Below are 22,322 nucleotides of genomic sequence, written 5' to 3'. Positions count from 1 at the left end.
GCTGCATCGCTCACATCAGTTTCCATGCCACTCTGGACATCGGCATCAGGAATGCTGCTTGAGGTGGTAGAAGGATCAGGAACCACATCAGGGTTATATTCCTTCGCTCTACTGGGTGTGCTGAATGGCTATTGCCCCAGATGGCATAACAAAGATCAAAATAGGGCCAATCCAATCGTCACAAACCACTCCAGCCACTGCGGTCATTAACCTGGTGTAATTCCTACACAGGCCTTTAAGCTTGCTAATCACTTGGGACTTGTCATGATTAAACCCCTTTTCCCCCAATTTTAATGCCACATGATCTAACGTTGGTCCATCCTTCACTGTACCCATTGGGTGGCGGTTGATTTCATTCTCCGAACGGATAGTGATTAGACATTGTGGAGGTCTGATGCTGACAATTGACTCACTGTTGGTTTCAAACTTGAAAATCATGCGATGCAACATCGCACGCATTACACGTCATCAAACATCATACTCATTAGCCGAGTTGGCCCCAGAATGCCTACACCCGTGCAGTTTACACTGCAGGCATTTCTGGAAAATTACAAGGGGTCTTGGCGAAAAAAAAGGACTGGAATAGCACCTCCATTTCGGTTCAGTATTTTTTTTACACAACACGCGTTCCAGAAAAAAGGGGAATAATTTCCTGGAACACAGTAGCTGTGTAAAAATCATGAATGATTTTAGATGCTTTAACATTGCCCCTGAAAGCTGGTATTTAATCGGCTTTTCACTGTTTCACTTGTCTGTTTGAAGACTAACACAGTATGGCGGGGGGGGGGGGGTCATTTTCGTCCCAGTACTTATCCACCACGGTAGGTGGAAAAGTACCGGCTCCAGTGTAAAGGCTTACCTGCCCTCCCGAGCCACCAACGCTGTAATGCTACAGGTCCCGTCTCCTTTTGCATCGGTAAGCCAGATCCCTATGTAAAAAATTGCACTGAACCGGCTTTTCTTGGTTCAGGGTGAAGGCTCCGATCCAACCCGACCCATCTTTAAACACAGGTTGTTGACGTGCCAATTTATTGGGATCTCAGTGTGAAAGCACCTTTATAGATGACAAATAACAATAGTCCGCACCAATCCCTGAGGCACTCCATTAGTCACAGGCCAACAGTCTGAGAAGCAATCATCCACTACTATTCTCTGGCTTCTCCCATATAGCCTATGTCAAATGTAGTTGACTACCTCCCCATGATTACCTAGCGTCTAAACCTTTCTGACTAACCTCCCAAGTGGGACCCTGTCAAAAGCCTTACTAAAGTCCATGTAGACAACATCCACAGCCTTTCCTTCATCTATTTTCCTGCTAACCTCCTCAAAAAACTATCAGATTGGTTAAACATGACCTACCACACACAAAGCCATGTCGACTATCCCTATTCAGTTTCTAGTAATCCAAATAATAGTATATCCAATCTCTTGGAACACCTTCCAATAATTTATCTACTACTGACGTCACGTCAGGTTCACCTATAATTTTCAGGATTACTTTTAAACAATGGAACAATGCGAGTTACCCTCCAATACTCCGGCACCACATCCGTGGCTAAGGACATTTTTAATATTTCTGCCAGAGCCCCTGCAATTTCTGCACTTGTCTCCCTCAAAGTCCAAGGGAATACCTTGGCAGGCCCTGGGGATTTATCCATCCTTATTTGCTTTAAGACAGCAAGCACTTCCTCCTCTTTAATCTGTAGAGGTTCCACGGCCTCATTGCTTGTTTCCCTTACTTCCCTCGACTCTGTGCCTTTATCCTGAGAGAACACTGGTGGAAAGGAAACATTCAAGACCTCCCCCATCTCTTTTGGCTCTATACAAACCCAACCACTCTGATCTTCAATGGGACCAATTTTGTCCCTTGCTATCCTTTTGGCCTTAACATACCTGTAGAAACCCTTAGGATTTTCCTTCACATTGTGGCCAAAGCAACCTCATGTCTTCTTTTTTGTTTTCTTGATTTCTTTCTTGAGGTTTTTCTTGCATGTTTTTATATACTGCTCAAGTGCCTAATTTGGTCCTTGTTGCCTATACCTCTATACACCTCTCTCTTCTTCCGAACCAGATTCCCAACATCCCTCAAAAACCAAGGTTCTCTGCCTTCTAACCTTGCCTTTAATCCTAACATGAACGTACAAACTCTGTACTGTACTCTCAAAGTTTCACCTTTGAAATCCTCTCACACCTTGCCTAAAAACTTATCCCAATCCATAAATTCTAGATCAAAACCAATTCCTCCAACTCTAGTACTTGCTTCTCCAAGATTATGCATCACCTCTCCCATTGCCTAGTGCCCTCAGCACCAGTCTGGTCCAAACATTGCAGTAGATGGGCTATCCAGATTTGACCTACAAACTAAATCTCTGCTAAGAAACCTTTGGATAATCTTCAGTCATCCAGATGTTGTGCCAAATGTTAAAAGCCCTGTGGTGCTTTGCAGGGTAATTAATGTTTCCCAGCCGATAATAGTGGATTCATTCAGCAGGAGTGGAAGCATTTTACTCATCTGAATGAATGTCAAGAACAATTCAATGATAAATTAAATCATTTACACAATGGAAATGCTTGGTTTACTGGCATCCAGATATGAGTGTGCAAGCACACCAACCAGTATTAAATATCTCCATAGTGGGTTTTTTTTCTTTAAAATATTCTCTTTGACAGAACATTCATTCAAATTTATAACTGTACAGGGGCTAGTGATACTTCAGAAGCTCATTGAAGTATTACCCAAGTAAGACATTTATTATTTAAAAAGTGCATCCCAGTTGTTTTTATATATATATATATATATATATATATATATAGATATAGATATAAATATAAAATTACAGCAGATCATATGCACAATTTCATTTAATGTCATCAACTTATTATCAGGTTCACAGAGTACCTTTTCTCAATAATTAATGCTGAGGAATTTGTTTACAAGCTATCTCAACTGCAATGAAACCCAGTCACCCATTTGTTCCAACCTGTTTTCTGCTTCAAAATGAGTATTGGTTTGGATTGGGACCCAAGATCAAATCTGAACAACCAAACAATTTACGACACTGTGCTGGTTATTTTTTTAATAAATTTAACCAACATTCAAGTAAGCAATTATACATCTGAAATAGAATTCTCCAAGATAATGATCAAGTAAAAAACTGTGAGCAGGTTATCAGTATTGTATTGCAATTTGTAACAGAAAAACAAAAACCCATAAGGCTACTGTTTTCAAAAACATTACAACTGAGGCTTTTGTTTTTCCCATTTTATAATTCCCATCATTCCAATGGTAGCAAACTTAATCCAAAAAAAAATTCAGATGTTCACTTTCAAAAAGTTTTTAAATATTCCATCATAAATCAAAATGCTGTTGCTTTATCAAACATTAGAAATGGAAATAGAGGCCGAAGCCATTTTCAACTTTTCCCAAAGTAGTTTTAAAGAAAAACATTCCATCTTAAAACAGGATAGCTAAAGACAATAGCACAGATGAGCAAACCATGATAGACTATTAATGGTGAAGAACTGGGTAGACTTAATGTTCTATGTATAGGTGGGCTGTTTGTAAGGAATATATTTTAAAATAAGCATTGCATTATTGTTTTATTTCCTTTTCCAAAGAAGTAAGGAAGAAACTAAACAGCCAGTCATCAAGATAGTACTTCATTCATTCATCAGATTTTAATCCCTGACATAAAGAATATTTGTAAATACCTGGAATCTCTGCACTAATTGTCCTCTTTCCATTTCCAGAAACTTCATCCTCTGATGAACTTGTGCTGGAATCACATGTCAAATCGCTATCACTTGTACTGCTATCCTGTAGCAACGTATACTTCTTCCGAGCTGCTGCTTCACGTTTCTGACGTAGCAAACGTATCCGTTCCTTTTGTTTCTGGGTTCTAACCTTTGACACACGACCATTTTGCTTGTCATTTGAAGAACGGTTCTTTTTGGGAGCCATGGTTGAAGTTTCACTCTCAGATCTGGATCGCCGTGATTTCCTGCCAATTGCAGGACCAGATCCTCCTGTAGGATCCTCTTCCACAACTACATTTGCCTGGGGTGCTTCATTCTCCTCCACAGAAGAAAGTGTGTCAGAGTCTGCCAAATGACCACTGGAAGAAGGGGAAATCATGCACTGATTAGAAGAGTCGCTATCATAGGTACGGCCAAGTGCCTGCTTATCACTGTCTGCAGATGGAAGCTGAGATTCACTAGAGTCTTGCCCAAGGTCCATTAACAGGCAAGGTTCAACAAACAATACGCTTGTTTTCAATGGATGTTCACTGTTCTCTTTTGTTAATTTGACTGCTGTCTCTTCCTTGCAGGTATCACATGATTTTGTATCAATACCTTTCGATGAAGCCTCAGTTTCCTCCAGACCATCATGGGAAGAGAAATCTGCCTTCTCTGCTGCTTCCATCTTCATGTCAAGTTAGTTCTTTAGCACTTGCTGCAAAACACCATACAGCACCAGGATTCAAGATGTGCGCTCAACTAAAGATTTAACAAACTGGAGAAATCTGAAGAGAGAAAAATCATCGGACACTAAGTTAAATTGCAATTAGAGTCTTGTTATCCATATAGCCAAAGTATCTATCCTCGTATTCCTGGCAGAATACACTTTTTATTTGGCAACCAACATCAAATTAAAGGAATGCACACAGAATTAGTTTCCATTTGCCTGTGCTCTCTCTCTCTCTCTCTCTTCCCCGAAAGAGTTATGCCATCCATTCAATTTTTTTTATTTCTGGCTTTTAAGTTAGGATTTCAGGAGCTGGTTCCTGATCTTAAGTTTTCTAATTTAGTAATTAATAAAGTTTTAGAAACTGTTTAAATATCTAAAGCTATGGTATATAGCAATAATTAATACCTATATATTATTTCACAAACAATTCGTGGAGCAATTAAATCATTTATTTTCAATAAAAATTGTTAATTAATACTTTGCTGCTTCATTCCCCTCTCCCACCAAGGAAAGACAAATTAAAAAAAATATTGGTCAAATACAAGTCACATCTTAGTACTTTGTTTTGACAATGCTGTAAGTGAGGTGGGTCTCAAAGGCTAGGTCTACAGACACCAGTTTTGGTAGTGTTAGGTCTGCTTTGTTCATGAATGAGTGAGACAAACACCAGGCTGAGTCGAAATCAGGGTTCTTTGTTCTTTATTACCGGATTGTAACACTTGCGACTAAACATGTTAGTCGGAGAATGCATTCTGCCGTTATCAGCAAAATGGTGATTTTTTATACCCTTGGATACATGCTTAGAACATCATCATATCATTACTTGTCCAATGACTAAAACTGTTGTTATCCTTTCCCTGCTAGCTTCCTGCCTCTCAATCCATCAATGTCTCTCTTATCTTGTAAGTACAAGGATGCATTCACATCTTGTTACAGCCCTGTACATTCCCATCTCATGATGTTTTACCTAACAGGAGTACAAGGACACCTCCCCTTCTTGTTACTGCCCTGTACAGGGTAACTCCCTACACATTCCCATCTCATGATGTTTTACCTTACAGTAGTAAAGGATTTTATTTACAGAAGGCAAACGTGGGAAATGGCAACAGAGGCAAAACACACACAAAGAACTGGGTACATATGATAATCAAGGAAAAATCAAAATGATGCCCTACCACCCCTTGAATCAGTGCAGGCAAGGCTCTACGCTACCAGGGACACTAATTAAACTCTCCCTAAAATTTTAAACAGTACACGTCTTATCAACACCCTTCCACAGTTCTAGGCCGGGAGTGAAGCAGGTTTGGTCTCAAGCCAGCAAAGAGGGAGAACAAGCACATGTGGCTGGGGGCCCAGCCCCGGTTGTACCAAGGTTAATCCAATTACAACAGCCAATGGCCCCAAGGCAGGCTGGAGAGTCCAGCCCAAGTAATTTAAAGGGGGCCAATGACTGGGTGCCAGTAAGGCTAAGTACAAAGGAATTTAAATAGGCCAACGGCAAAGTGTGCACAAATGGGTGGAGTGGTGCAAAACCTTGATCGGCTGGTGGCGTGTCCTCCGATTAGGTAGGGAGCAATGCTGTCATGAGACAGCCATGACTCTTCCCAATACAGACAGATTTCACATAACTGAAGTTAATGAAAAACTGGAGGACAGAAACACATTTAGCATCTCCAACCATTGCATACTTTTCTTTGTCATTTTCACCCATTGTTTTAGGTCAGTTTTCAATACAGGTACACAATCCTTTATATGGACATCTAAAATCCGGGAAGCTCCAAAAACTGGCAAGTGGGGAGAGAGACGGCAGCGCGAGTCGGGGCGGCAAAGGGGGGGAAGGAGACCATCAGCACGAGTCAGGCGGGCAACGGGGGGTGGGGGGGTGGAAGGAGATCAGCAGAGCGAGTCAGGCGGGCAAGGGGAGGGGGAGAGAACTGGCAGCACAAGTCGGGGAGACTGACTGTGCAAGTCAGGTGGGCGAGGGGGGGGAGAGGAAATGGCAGTGCAACTGGAAGGGGGTGGGGGTGGACACGGCAGCACAATTTGGGTGGGCTTAAATCTGGCTTTCTGAAATATGGAAAAATCCAAAATTCAGAACACACACTGTCCCCCAAGGGTTCCGGATAAAGGATTGTGTACCTGTACAAAGAGAGAAGCCGTAAAATTCTTTGCCACTAAGTATAATTCTACTCGTTAGCTCAGCAGGTGAGAGTGCTAATATTTCAACTCCAAAGGCAGAGGTTCAATTCTTAGACTTTGTTAATCTGAAGTTTTCAGCACCACGGTTGACTGGAGATCACATCTTTAAAGGAAAAAAAGAAAAATACAGTGCTCGCATTGAATTTACCATGAATAAAGAGAAAAATTCTCAGTAATTTAGTCAAATCTATCATTTTCATTCATGCTTGGAGTATGCACATGGCTGGCAAAGTTCCAATTAAACACTCTTCCCTGAACTTCAGTAATGGCAGCTTTACATTTTAAATCCTTGCACAATTTTATTTTAAGCCAATTCAGATAATTTAAGAGTCTATGATGGAGGCTAGAGTTACACATAGATCAGATGAGAGAAGATCAGCAGAAGACCTTCAAACAAAAGGTCAATTCCTTCCCCAAAGATAATTTGTAAACAATATTTGCTAATACATTTTTTTTAAATCCAACTTTCACACAGCCATAATGGGATATGCTAATACCTTTTAAGTAATTAGCTGAGGTCCCTGGATTACTAGTCCAGTAAAATTCAATGCCTTTTCTAAATAACTACCCAACCCTGAGTATGCATCGATGAAGAAGCAGGAACTTCAACGTCTTGTTGTTTACTTAGGGTCAAGTTAGCCAATAATCAAATCCTAATCTAATATAGATACTACAAACCTAAAAATGTATTTCAGTAATCCAAAGTGAACTGGAATCTACCCACTGGGAATGAAGCATATGGCAGACTCAGCTACAGTCCAAGATCATTCTCATTTTGAGATCCAATGAGGTGAGAATGCAGGAACAAACCAAAGGCAATTTTGAGTGAGGTAAACTATTTTACAATTGATGATAGAAAGTTCAGTGTTAAACTTTATATTGATAATGGATAACTATCAAATGAACTTTTGGTGGTATTGTGAAAAGCAAGGAAGTTCATAAATAATTGCAGCAGAATGGAAATCATTAAATTATTGACACATGCATGGAGAAGGTGAAAATTTTTGTTTTGCTTTCCAATAAGTCAATCCATGCATAAGTGCACCAAGAAGTGCAAAAATAAAAGTTGAGAAAAAATGCCAGCGCTTTGGGAGCTGCTGTAATGGCAGCGCTGCAGTGGACTTAGGAGAGAGGAAACACAGCGCTGCTCCTAAGGGTTCAACTACCCGGTCTCATACCGGTCGGTGGCTCCATACAGGAATTTAATGGTCTGACAAAGGAGATGACAGTGCTTTTAAACTAAAAGATGTGCTCAGCAGGGGCCATGGGGGTTGCAGAATCCAAGCAGCAGTGAGCAGCGGACGTGAGAAAGAGAGAGCGAGGAAACACCCCCCCCCCCCATTGGGAAGGAGAACAGGTCAGGAAATTCAGCATATCACGGTGCGAATATTATGATAAATAAATTTCAAAATGAATAAATAGTGCAAAAAAAAAAGGAGAAAGTGAGATAGTGTGTGTGGTTCATTGTCAATTCAGAATCTGATGGCAGAGGGGAAGAAGATGCCCTTCTGCCATTGGGTACTCGTCTTCAGGTTCATGTACCTCCTTCCTGATGGTAGCAGTGTGAAGAAGGCCTAGCCTGGGTGGTAGGAATCTTGAGGACAGAGGCTGCTTTCCTAAGACAACACCTCCTGTATACGTCATTGATGGGGTGAAAATGATGCCTGTGATGTCATTGGCCGAGTTAACAACGCTATAGTTTTCTCCTGTCCTGTGCATTGGCATCTCCATACCAGACAGTGCTGCAATGAGTCAAAATGCACTCCACCTGTAGAAATTTTCAAGAGTCTTTGATGACATACCAAATCTCTTCAAACTCCTCACAAAGTATAGCTGCTAGTAAGCCTTCTTCGTGATTCCAGAGGAGACAACCCTGCAGAACAGTGACCACAGCAGCAGATCCGCAAGGGACTCAGTGACTGAGGGACTCATACGGGCTGCAGGCGATTTATGGATGGCGGGCCAGCAAGGGCTGTAGGCTGCTTCATGGGAACCAGGTATCAGAGCTGGGATTCAAGAGGGTGTTGAGAGCAAAGGCTCCTGAAGGGCCTCAGGTGCTGAAGGCTTCCCGATTGTATCAGATGTTTCGAATTGGAGCTTTGGTTGCCAATGTATCAAATGTACAGCTATAGAGGCTGCGGGAGCGCTGGAGGCAAATCCATGGAAACTCAGTGACTCTGAGGGAACTCTCTTTTGTTTCTCTTTCTCTCATACTTTAAGGGGCGCCAGGCGACACTAATAGTGATCCTTTGCCTTATGGCAGGCAGAGCGCAATTTCTTGTAATCTTATATGTTTCGTACTATTACATGACAATAAAGGAATTTTATAAAGTTTAGTTAAAACAGTGCAAAGACATAATTTTACTAATTAGAAGTCTGTTCAATAGTCTCATAGCCTGGGAAAGAAAATATCCTTGAATATTTTATTACCACAATGGTACCAGAAATTGGCAACATTTTCCCAGTGGCGAAGCAGCAAAAACCCCATAAATACACATTTAAACCGATTGAAGTTGAGAAAATCAACATAAAACCTCACTATGACAGGTAAAATTTTAAGCCAATTCCTTGTGTGTCTTGACCCCACCAGCCCCCTCCCCCCAGGTCACACAAAGACCAACTCCAGTACCTGGAAACACAAGGGAGGCCTCCACTGTGCTTGAAAACTTGATGACTGAGGTAAGACTGAGGCATGGGAGTCTACACATTCCCCATCCCTCCCTCGCATTCCTTTAGCCAGTATGCAGACTCTGGAAAACAAAACTGCGAACTAAAAAGCGAGATCGCTGTGCTGGGGACATGAAGAATTGCTGAGTATGTGGTTTATCCTCAACTCTCTGGACTTGAATCTTCAGCCCGAAGGTTTGTCTATAAATTGCATACAGCTGACCAAAAAAAAGCGATACAACTGCTTCTTCATCTTCCCAAAATGCTGTCTCATCGATGCAGAGTTTGGAGGAACCTTCCAAATACAGATAAATATGTATAGTGTAAATTTTCATCATCAAATTGGTGGGCTGAAGAGCCCATTTTGGTGCTGTACAACACCAAGACTTCATCATTACATCCTGAACGTACTGGAGTATGCACACATTCAAAACATTTAATTGGCAATATACATCATAGTTGTATCTATTTGGTAAGAAACCCTCGCTTCCAAATATCCACGTACTGCAAAAACTTTGGAGTACATTGCAAGATCAATATAATCAGAAACTGATAATATCCCAGCAGATACATATTGATGTGAGACTCCATACAGATCTCCAAAACCGATGAACAAAATTAAGTCAAAAACAAATTATTGATTTGGCTCTAATTTGCAGTAAGACGACATATCAATAAAATCTGTGCAAAGTTACAAATGTAAAGACTATTTGATTAACTTTCAAAAATAACCCATATCCAAATTAGAACAGATAAAAATGTATATTAACATCACCTCCAAGCTGAATGATCATGTAACTCTTTCTCCTGGGGGAAAAAATATGAATGGAAATGGGAATAAAATAAATGGCAGTGCTGCAACAGCACTCCCACTGGTACGGACCTGGGTGCAGGGGGCTACAAAGACAAAGCGCTATTCCACAGGGTCCTACTGCATGATTGTTATGCCAACAGACCCTTACAGGTGTGTTAAACATGCTGAAAAAGATGGCATTATATTATTTGTTTTAGAAAACAGTGAACCCAGAGATCCATGCCCAAAATGGTGGGACCCATATTTGGTAGCGGACCATGAGGGATACAGGAACAGGGTAACCAGCAGGCATCCCCCCACCCCCCACCCCCCCCGAGAAGCCTGGGAGAAAAACCCAAAAGGGAAAGTGACTGCAACAGCAGGCAAGCAAGGGGCTCAAAGGCCGAAAGGTTCATACCAAGCTGTGGGAGACAGACTTGTGAGAACTTGGCATAAGATTCACATGAGTGCTAAATGGCAATCAGGCCTGCCATAGGGTCTCAGATGTTTACAGCTTCACAACTGTATCAGATGACCGGAACTCAAAGCTCAGGTTCACTGCTGGAATGAACAGGAGGCCACACAGCTACGGAAGTTATGAAAATCCACACTCTGTCTCTGAAAGGACTCTTGTTTTCTTTCTCTTTGTGGGGCACATTATTGTGCTTTTACAAAAACCATATGGCCCATCATGGACAATACTGATCTTTCTCCAATTGACTTCTGAATACTAAACAATAACACAATATAACTTCGTAATTCAATTACCGGTAGTCTTTGCACCATTTGAGATCTCGTCAGAAATTCAAATTCATTTAGCAACTCCAATTTATTACCTGCCTCATGGGCAATAATTAGGAGGTTTAAATGTGCCCAATGAAGTTTAAGAATCATTTTTATTAAAAAATGGAATTTATTTCATTGCTGACAAAGGATTCCCAAGTATATATTGCAATGAACTACAGTACAATTCCAATTATCCAAAATGGTCGGGACCGGGCCCATTTCGGATAAGTGATATTTTCTGATAACTGGTCATTTTTAAAAACTGCCAAGTAGCAGCAAATCACTCTTTTTAAATAAATTTTATTTATAAATTTAAAAGCACAAAAAAATTCACCTAATTAATAATACAAATGAAATACATGCAGCACAAATAAAAGAAAAAAATAAAGACTCCCCCCCCCCCTATATACCAGCCCACTCCTCTATCCCCCTACTAAAAGAAAATAAGGGGACAAGAGACCCTCAACAGGAGTGCCTATAACTTTAAAGTTTTCTTTAATATACTGAGATCTTAAGGAGAAAGGAAAGGTCAGAGCTTCATTTAAATATTCACACCCATGGAGTCACGTGATACTGTGAAGATGAAAGGATGTGCCCAGAGAGCTCCCATTTAAAAGCCTCTAAAACAATGAAAATATCATCCACAAAAGAAAACCAACTTACCCTCGCTGAAGCAATACGGGCAGAAAGAGCAAGAAGCAGGCAACTGAAGATCAAGACCAGCCAGAAACAATGGAAACATAGAGTGAAAATTCACTCGACGCTGGTGACCTGCAGGCTCCCATGCTACCAGCGGGGCCTAGCGCGGAAGATGCAAAGGCGAAGCCTGAGTCGTCGGACTCACCTGACCAAGATATCCTGGTAAGCTGTGCAGTTGCTGGCAACCCAGATCAGAAATCTGGAACAGTGACTAGACAACAGACTAAAAGTCTTTGAGGGCCTGCTCAACCTGCGAACCTCAATTGGGTCCCTGACAAATCGAGTCGGGGCCTTCAAAGACAAGATGGAGGACGTCCAGGACAGACAAGAAAGACTGGAGAACACAGCCAACACGTGGGTCGTCGAAAAAAAAACAATAATATTAGACTACTTGGCCTGAAAAAAGGGGAGAAAAACATTGGATCTCCAAAGTGTTGGAGAGGGAACGATTCAAGGCCCCCTAGCCACAAAAAAGGCCAGTTCTGATATCGTTTATCAGTAACTGGGAAACAGTGCTAAGGGCAGCAATGACCCAATCACGGGAGACAGGGGAGGCAGTGGAAGATTGATGTTCTTCCCCAACCTAAGCTCTGAACTGCGAAAACAAAGTTTGACCAGGTCAAGAAAATACTGAGACACAAAAAAGTTGGATAAGCATGTTCCCAGCCACCCCAAAAGTCAAGCTGTCTGGAGGGGAGAGAAAGCATTTCAAGGAACCATGAGAAGCTATGCAATGTACCCTAGAACTACCAGAAAATGTGTAAGCCTACAAAAAAGCAGGCTAAATTGAGCCCTTTGAAGAAACTATGAACAGAATGCCTAAATAACTATGAGACAAAGGGGGCTCATGATAGCCACTACGGTTCTACAACTATTGCCTCATAAAAAAACAATTAAAACAATTGTGGACATTGCTGGCCAAAGTAACCGGGGTTTGATAAAGTTCTGTAATGATTGGAGGGAATGGAGATTATATATTTTTACTTTTCCTTGTTTTTTAAAAAAATCTGTAAATGGGAAAAATAATGGGAGCTCGAGGCTGAAGAGACTACATAAGGCTGCCATGCAGATTGAGCAGGAAAGATGGAACACGAGAAGACTCGTAATAGATGGGGAAATGGCGCCGGAGTAAAGAGGAGACGCGCCAAATCAGAAGTTGGGAATATTTTGAATGTTTTGTTTGTTTATATTGATATAGAGGGTTTTTTTTTAATTTTATTTATACTAGTTTATGGGGAGATGGAGAGAGGATTATGCTTTTCTTATTTCTATCTTCACTTTTCTTTAGTTATTTCAGACTGGTGTGGACGTTGGCATGGAGAGATCATGAATGACAGAAAGGCATGATGAGGGCTCTATTCCAAACAATCAAACAAGGGTGCTGTGAAGGTGAAAAGATATAGAAACAGAAATGAATAAGACTATCAAATTTATCAGTATTAATGTTAATGGTTTAAACAGCCCCATAAAAAGGAAGTGGGTCCTGGCACACCTTAAAAAACTGAAAACAGATATAATATTTTTTTAAAAGAAATGCATTTGACGAAAAGGGAACATGACAAACTTAAAAGGGACTGGGTGATGCAGGTATTCTCCTCCTCCTTCGGTTCCAAAGCTAAGTGGGGGAGGGGGGGGGTGGGGAGGTAGCCATTTTTATAATACAAAAGGGTTCCGGTGGTGGTGAGGCAACATACCTGGCTGGGAGATTTGTAATGGTGCACTGCCAACTATACTCAGAACCATTACTAAATCTCTATGCATCCAATTTTGATGATGAGCAATTCATGCAAAATGCTTTCCTAAGGGCGGAAGAGGGTTAAACAGAATACATTAATGGGTGGAGATCTAAGTTTTTGCCTGGACCCATTGGCGAGGTCCAAAGCGACGAAAACAACTCTGGCCTTTATGAAAGAATTAAACTTAATAGGCATATGGAGACAGAGGAACCCACAGACCAGGGACTATTCCTTTTACTCAAAACATCATGATTCTCACACCAGAACTGACTACTTTTTAATGTCTGCCAGATTGGAGAGCAGAGTCCTAGTATCAGATCATTCACTGCTAACTCTACAGATAACAATGCCTGAAAAGCAGGCAAATGCATATAGATGGTGCTTTAAAGCTACATTGTTAAGAAATCCAGACCCGCTCCTTTGTAAGAGGACAAATTACTCTGTTCTGTGAAACGAACTGCCCTCAACAGATAACAATTTTTTTACTCTGGGATACACTAAAGCCTACCTAATCTAATACACCAATAGTATATTTTTAAAAAAAGCACCTAAGGGAGCTGGAAATACAGGAACAGATCACATAATTCGAAAAAGAATACCAAAATTTGGGATCAAATGAGAAATATCAGGAATTGGAAAAAAAGAAACTTATATATAACACTCCGCAAATATACAGAGTGGAAAAAACACTCTTGCAATCCAAGCAAAGATATTACAAATTAGGTGGAAAAAAAACACAAAATTCTTGCATGGCAGAGGAAACTCTAAGGACGATTAATGCAGTTCAGACTGGGCCAGACTCGATAACACACAATCCAATAGAAATTAATGACACCTTTAAAATCTATTATGAGAAATTGTATAAATCTAAGGCACCAAGAGATATGAATAAAATTGTGGAGTTCCTGGTGAGGAGTGAACTGCCAAGACTGACCCAAGAGGACCAGATGGATTTAGATGCCCCACTCTCTAATGAGGAAATTGTACAGGTCTTGGGAACCTTGCAAACAAGTCTCTGGGAGAGGACGGCTCCCCTACCCCCCCCACCCCCCCCCACAAACCACCACCAAGTTCTATAAGGAATTTAAAGATTTTACTGACACCATTGCTAATGGGGATAGTGAGCCAGGCGGTGGAGACGCGGAGTCTCCTAGAGTATTTATCAATAGCCATTGTCCTGGTGATATATAAAAAAACAGGGACCCAATGAAGCCATCCTCGTACAGACCCATATCACTATTAAATACAGACTACTGGCCAACAGGTTGGGTTGATAAGTCCCTAAACTGATAGATCCGAACCAAGTGGGCTTCATTAGGAAAAGACACTCCACCAATAATTTAAGTAGACAATTCAACATTATACATTTGACACAGACAAAGCAAGATCCAAGCATAATGGTCAGCTATAATGGCCTTTCCTCTTTAAAGTTCTGAAAAAATTTGGAATGGGACAAATGTTTGTTAACTGGATAAAAACACTGAACGATAAACCACAGGCAAAAGTCAGTACAAATGGACAAACATCACCGATATTTCCCCTTAGTAGATCCAGTAGGCAGGGATGTCCTCTGTCTCCGAGGCTGTTTGTCCTAGTAATTGAACCATTGGTAGAGGCTATTAGGAAAGATCCAATGATAAAGGGATTCAAAGTGGGTCAATGTGAGCACAAATTAACTTTAATGGCAGATGATGTGTTGTTGTACCTAAAAGACCTGGCTGGGTCCCTGCCAAAGTTGCTCACCACACTGGAAGACGAGGGTACAATATGGAGCTACAAAGGCAATATAGAAAAAAAGCATCATCATGCCACTGAATAAATTTGACCATGAAGAACACCAAAGAAACAGTAACTTCAGTTAGCAGATTGGAATCAGATTGATAATAATCTGGAAAACCTATACAAACTTAACTACCCCCTATCCTTGAGAAGATTAAGGGAGACTTTAATGAGAAGGGTCTATTGCATAAAGATGAAGGTGATGCCAGGACTTCAATTATTCTTCCAATCCTTGCCAATTCCACTCCTACAATCCTTTTTTAAAGGTCCTGAATGGCAACATAAAAAAAACATTTAAAAGTTCCCAGAATAGCCCTAAGGAAACTGACATGGGACTACTGATTTTAAAAAATACTATCTAGCAGCTCAGTTGAGGTTCCTCACGTCCTTCTTTGAGGAGGGGGAACCACCCACCTGTGTGCAAATGGGATTGCGTGCAATGGTGGAAGAGAACGGTGAAAGATTTCATATACAAATGGGACCCCAAATTCATAGCAAAAAAAACGGACAACCCCATACTGAAAGACCTGATTAAAATTTGGCACGAGATTAATGAATGCACTGGAGAAAAAGTGGAAATATTGCCTAAGGTACCACTGTTGCCCATGAACACAATAAAATCTTGGACACTGGCATCGACAGGGGATTCGATATATCAAGGACTGCTAGGAAGTGAGAAAACATGTCTTTCAAGCAACTAAGCGGCAAATATGATTTGACTTACAGAACCTTTCACTGTTTCCTCCAATTAAAATCATTCCTGAGGGACAGGTGGGACCCCTCAATAACCCTGCCTGCGTCTAGATAAGTTGAAGGATTGCTTCGACAGGGAATCATGCCCAAATTTTTATCAAGAATGTACTCAGTACTCCGAAAATTTGCAGAACAATTACAAAAATAGACTGAGGGAGGAAGACGGGTAATGAGAGTAAAAATGATCACGATTGATATGTATGCGGGTAAAGAGGTATAAGAGTGAATAGAGACAATGAGCATACATGAATGTATCTGTACTTAGAGGAAAATATAGATAGTATAGACAAGAATTAATAAGGGAAGGTAATGGAATAGAGAGAATAAGGAGGGAATTAAAAGAGTGACCTTTGTGACATATGAAAAGTGAAATCTTTTCTGGGGGAGGCGGGGTGGGGGGAAATAGCGGTCACTGCAAAATCAGTTGACGCTTGCGAGTGGATTCGCAAATCCAAATGGAGAGGGGAGATGTGGTTGTCCGACAAGGGATAAAGGACAACTCAGGAGGTGAAGGGGAGATTGGGGATAAATAAGATAGAAATAGGAGAATAAGGAAAATGTTGGATGTTGTAGGAATGATGTCTTATAAAGAGTTGAAAATAAGAAAACAGAAATGGAAAAGGAGGAAAGGTAATGATGGAAAAACGGAAAGAGAAGATAAACAAAATATAAAAGGGCTACGCTGAACTATATGTCTTTAAATATTAATGGAATACATAACCAAATTAAAAAGGAAGAAACTACTAAATTTAAATGAATAAATGTATTCCATTAGAAAAAATAACATATAGGTTAAGAAATAATATTGAAATATTCGAACAAGTATAGGAGCCTTACATTAAATACAATAGCGAAAACCTACCGGGGACAAACATTACCTAAGTTGATGGAAGGAGAAGGAAAGAAAAGAATGGTCTCAGTAGAATTTCTGGTGTAATTTTGTTGAATGACAACATCGTCTGACTGGCTTAATGCAACCTAGATTGTATACCTAAAATGGATGAGAGGGGGGGGTGGGGGGGTGGTTTGGGAGGAAAGGGGGGGGAAGAAAAAGTCACTGTATATGTGTGAAAAAGAAATAGTGTATATCATGGCTAATGTGATTTATGGTGTGAAAAATAAAAAATTTTAAAAAATAAAAAAAAAGGCACCACGGGATCTGCCTTAGAAGTTGTCACCATAAAAAAAAAAGAATGTACTCAGTACTCCAAGCTGAAACTCCAAAACAAGAGCTATACAGATCAAAGGAAAGATGGGAGTCGGACCTGGGCATTATAATTAATGAAAGACGTTTGTCAGCCTGGTACAACGACAGTGTCACAACAGTTATCAACTCTAGATACAGATTGGTTCAGTACAACTTTTTGCACCAGCACTAACACCACAAAAAAAATGCACAAAACAAAACCAGAGGTGCCAGAAACATGCTTCAGATGTGGAGTGGAGCAAGGAACATTTCTTCACGCAACCTGGTCCTGTATAAAGGTAGCCCCATTCTGGCAGGATTTGACCAACATACTAACCAAAATAATGAAGGTAGCCTTCCCACCGGACCCAATGTTATATCTACTAGTGAACCTGCTGGACATAGATTACAAATTAACCAAATTCAATTCATATTTATATCTCTGGCTTTAGCAAAAAAAATGCATAGCAATGACCTGGAAGTCTGACCCACCTCTTCTTATCAGTAAATGGACTACTGAGATGCATAGCTGCATTCCCATGGAAAAAAAATTACACATAACCTTAGGAACCGACATAGCACCTTCATTGGAATTTAACAGCCATATCAGAAGTACGTGGGAGCATAACTATAACCATTCCCCGACAAAAAGGTTTATAGAGTCACTAACAGATGGATTAAGAAAAGTGGCTACACAAGGGGTGGCCTCACGGTCTCCATGGACACACACTGAAAGTGTCAATGCCACACTCAACCTCTCGTTTCTTCTTTTTTTTCTCCTAATTTTCTTTCTTCATGTCATTTCTACCTTTCTGTTTCTCCCGGGGGGGAGGAACGAGGGAGGGAGAAGCATCATATACAGACTATCATAAACATCATAAGTAAACTACTGGATGACATTGAAATGCTCTGTAACAACCAATTATGTGCTCTCCTGTTTAACAATGAAAAAATTCAAACTAACATTTTTTTTAAATATCCACACCCATGCATGGTAAATATGGGCATCTGTAAATCTAACACTAAAAACTCAAAATTCTACTCAGAGGTTTTTCTAAAATTCTTTCAACCTGTGACATCAGTTCAGCTCAGAAAAAAATTTGGATAACTGAGGATTTCTGATGGTTTTGGATACTCTCATTTATCCAATTTTTTTCGGAGGTGAAATTACATCATTTCAGTTTCAAAATTGTTCAGATAAATGGAGATTTCTGATTTTTATGAAATCTCAATTATCCAAAAAAAATTTGGAGCCAAATAGACGTAAAATCAGGGTCCAAAAAATTTTGGAAAACTAAGGATATTGCGTAATCAGAGTTGTACCGTAATTGGGTAGGTCTTTCTGGATTGCAGAAAAAATTAACCTGCTGGAAAAATGGGCTGCAAAATAGCAGATGGAATTTAATGCAGACAAATGCATGGTTTTGCACTTTGGAAGGACAAACCAAGATAGGACATACACAGTAAACGGTAGGTACTAAGGAGCACAGTAGAACAGAGGGATCTGGGAATACATATACAGTACAACTCCAGATATCCAAAATGGTAGATAGACGTTAGATAAACGTCTTTTGTTTTCCAGAGAAATAGTCATTTTTTAATAACAGCCCAGTAGCAACAGCAAATCACTTGAAACAGTATTTAAACAACAAACAACAAAGGAAGGTTTTTTTAAGCATTAAAATAATGTTTAATTCTCACCCAAAAAAATGATTGCTGCCGCTGATCACCGATACCTCCCCAGCAATGCCCTGTGCCTGCCAGGAGCACAAGGTTCCCGCTCCTGCCCAGCAGCCCGAGTCCCTGTTGCCGCCAGCAGCCCAACGTCCTGTGGCAGTTAGGCTCCAAAAATTTTTTCGTAAGAATTAGGATTTCTGATTTTTTTAAAAATTTTGGATAAATGAGAATTTCAGAGAATCTGATTTTGGATAATCAGAGTTGTACTATCTACCTGTAATTTGTCACAGGTAGATAGGGTCGTAAAGAAAGCTTTCAGCGTGTTGGCCTTCCAAGTTAATTAAGGTATTGAGATTTGATAGAGGTAGTGTATAAATCGGATTATCCAAAATCCTCAGTTATCTGTTTGGATTTGAATTTTTTTTTCCAGATCATTGAGGATTTCAGAAAAATCAGAAATCCTCATTTATTCGAAAAATTTCAAAGCCTCCAAAAAATTTCAGATAAATTAGGATATCCAAAACAATCAGAAATATTCAGTTATCCAAATTTTCTTCAGAGCTGAACAGATGTCACAGGTTGAAAAAAATTTGGAAAATCATGAGTAGAATTCAAGTTTTTGGTGTTGGATTTCTTATTTTGTTTAGGTTGTTCTTTTGGTGAGAATTCAACATTATTTCACACTTAAAAGACCTTCGCTTGTTGCTTAAACATTGTTACAAGTAATTTGCTGTTGCTACAAGGCAGTTTCTTAAAAAATGAAGTTATTCAAAAACATTGCTCACCTGATATGGGCCCAGTCCCGACTATTTCGGATGATTGGAGTTGTACTATATATAAAATTATGATGATTATAGATAAATAATGCATATGCGGGACAAATATTCATCGATACAAATAAATAAATAAAGATATTACATTATGGCTAGCATGAGCAGTTCCTTTGGTCGATTAGCATTCTCACTGCACGTGAGAAGAAGCTGTTCCTCAGCCTCTAATTCTCCAGTATCTCTTCCCCAACATGAGTAGCAGAAGGATGTTATGTGCATGGTGGATGGGATCCTCAATGTTTTTGCGCGCCATCTTGAGACAGCGATTCCGGTACACCATGTCGATTGGTTGGGGGGGGGGGGTGGGAGAGAGAGTTAAAATGGCAAGGCAAGGGGGCTCCATTGATCCTCAATGCCACTCTACTGGTCCTGTGGATTGGTCTCCACAGGACCATTCGAGTGGAATTATATCAAACAAGGTATCTCACAACTTTGATGTCAACATTTTAGAGGAAAATCAATATTTTAATCAATGTGCATTGAATCACAAACTTCACTGGAAAATTTTGTAACATTTTTTTAAAAATTAAAAGTGTGTGGAGATATTAATAGGAATAACATCCAATCAAACTAAAATCTGTCAGTTCAGTACCCAAGTCCCAAGAATATCAGATTATCCAAATTTTACTGTACTCCTTTTTTTGTTGATCAAAATCACACATGGAATTCATACACTTCGTTATTCACCAAAAAATGGAGGAAACAACATCATCTATTATGACCTCACAAAAATCTTCAATTATGAAGCATCTTTTTCAGATGTGCCTGCATAAATCTGTCTCTCCATTTACATCTTTTACACAAGCCACGATCTCAAAATGAAAGCTGTAGATCCAATCTCTCACAGACCTGCACACTTCAAGCTAACTCATTGGCTTAATATTTTTCTCAATCTTATTCACTTTAATGCAAAATTGTACTTCAATAAGATTTCTGTTAAGAGTGGAACTAATCCACAAGAAAAAAGGCTAACTGTTTCATTTGTATTGCCTCCATTCCAGAAGCAAATTCATCCCAACAGTTTTTAAACTGCAGTAAGGCAGCTTGTACAATCTTTGTTACGGGCCCAGATGACCCCAAAACCCAGCAGCAATAAAAAAATCACCAAGACAAATGGTTACTTAAAAAAAAAGTTGCTTTTCATTTTCTTTAAACAGGATCAAACTTTAACTTATTAACTTAACCCCCTTCTAATTCTAAGCGCATGTGTATGTAATCTGTACATGTTTGGGAAAGTTCTTTGATTCACAGTCCAATCTCACTTCTCACTCCACCAAGTTCACCGGTATCAAGCAATTCTTATACTGTGCACAGAATTTAACATTTAAGAATTTTCACCAGGCTCTTGTGCTTAAAGGTAAATGGTTACTGCTCAGAAAGGTTCTTGTTGGTTTCAGAGAGAAATTTGTGGCTTGTTGGACACACACAAACTGATTCCCTCTGATCAGTACCTCAGTGTCTTGCTGAAGAAACTTGTCCCATCATGGGTTTTCCAAATGATAATCCAGGTCACCACAGAGTTCCTAATTTCCCTTGTTTCAGGAAACACAGTCTAGCTAGCCATTTCCTCTTGTAAGGAATACAAGGGTTTTGAACAGACTGAACTCAGAACTCACAACCCATCTTCAAAATGGAGTTTTCCACAAGCTTCCAAAACCCATTGAAGCAGTTCTCTCTCTCTCTCCCTCTCTCTGAGAAAGCCTGTTTAATCTTTTCTCTCTCTCTGCTTGCAAAAACACATGACCTGTCTTAGAACAGCAAACTGCAACCAAAGTTCATGCTTGAAGTCTTCAATTCATTTACTGAAGCACATCATAGACTATCTGAAAGACATTGATCTTTTACCATTCTCTCCCCCATAAAACAGTGGCCTCCAACAATGAAGCATCATGAACAGATGAAGAAAAAGCACAGACCTCAAACCCAGCACAAACTCCTAGCAACCAGACAGCAATGATCCTCACTTTCTTGTGCATACTTCTGAGACATGGATGTCCTAAAGCTGTCAATTCATTTCAATTATAAGATACAGTACAACTCTAATTATCCAAAATCGGATTCTCTGAAATCCTGTAATCCAAAATTATTAAAAGATTTTAGATAAATGAGGGTATCAGAAAGCCGAACTGACCAGGGACGTCAGGCTCCCGGCGCCGGCAGCAGACCTCAAGCTCCCAGGTAGGAGTGGAATCCTCAGGCTCCCAGCACAAGCGGGGCCTCAGTGGGGAAGTGTCAGTGATTCAGCAGAGCAGTGGCCAGCATTTTTTTGGTGAGAATTAAACTTTATCTTAACGCTTGAAAAGCCTTACCTTGTTGTATAAACACTTTTTCAAGTGATTTGCTGTTGTTTCTGGGCTGTTTTTAATGAAAATTATCAGTTCTCTGAAAAAAAAATTTATCCGAAATGGGCCCGAATAATTGGCGTTGTACTGTACCAGCTACAGTGACCTGCAAAATCACTAGAAAGATAAGCAGGCCAACTTCTCAAGCATAAAGTTCCTAACTATACTCAGCCAGCTGCAATGGGCACACGACATTGTTCATTACCCCATACCACTCTTTAAACAGACATGTAATAATCAATTCACTTCAAAAATAATAGATGGAGTTCAGGACATTTTGTAATCCTTATTGGAAATAATTTAACATTCAACCGATGGGAGCTTTTGCTCCACAACTGTTCAAAATGGAAGGAAAGCATTTTGGAATAGTATTGACAGCATTGTCCATTTGCTGAGAGTACACAGAA

At 40.0% G+C, this 22,322-nt stretch overlaps 1 protein-coding gene across 9 annotated transcripts in view; it reads right to left on the bottom strand.

Moving 5' to 3' along the window:
* Positions 1–22,322, bottom strand: part of ark2n (arkadia (rnf111) N-terminal like PKA signaling regulator 2n) — a 116,767-nt gene that overhangs the window by 70,353 nt on the left and 24,092 nt on the right. For 7 of the 9 annotated variants that reach the window (XR_011353324.1, XM_069923782.1, XM_069923779.1 and 4 more), the window contains exon 2: positions 3,712–4,523. Coding sequence is in view for 8 of the 9 variants with exons in the window: in XM_069923782.1 (XP_069779883.1) it covers positions 3,712–4,429 (718 nt within the window). In the remaining variant the exon portion in view is untranslated. Of the gene's footprint in view, positions 1–3,711; positions 4,524–6,607; positions 6,771–9,296; positions 9,609–22,322 lie in introns of those variants that run through there. The other 2 variants (XM_069923781.1, XM_069923783.1) reach the window with 2 other exon arrangements.

The sequence above is a fragment of the Narcine bancroftii genome, chromosome 3, assembly GCF_036971445.1.
Source record: "Narcine bancroftii isolate sNarBan1 chromosome 3, sNarBan1.hap1, whole genome shotgun sequence".
NCBI classification, from domain to species: Eukaryota; Metazoa; Chordata; class Chondrichthyes; order Torpediniformes; family Narcinidae; genus Narcine; species Narcine bancroftii.
This window is presented reverse-complemented; position numbering and strand designations above follow the sequence as displayed.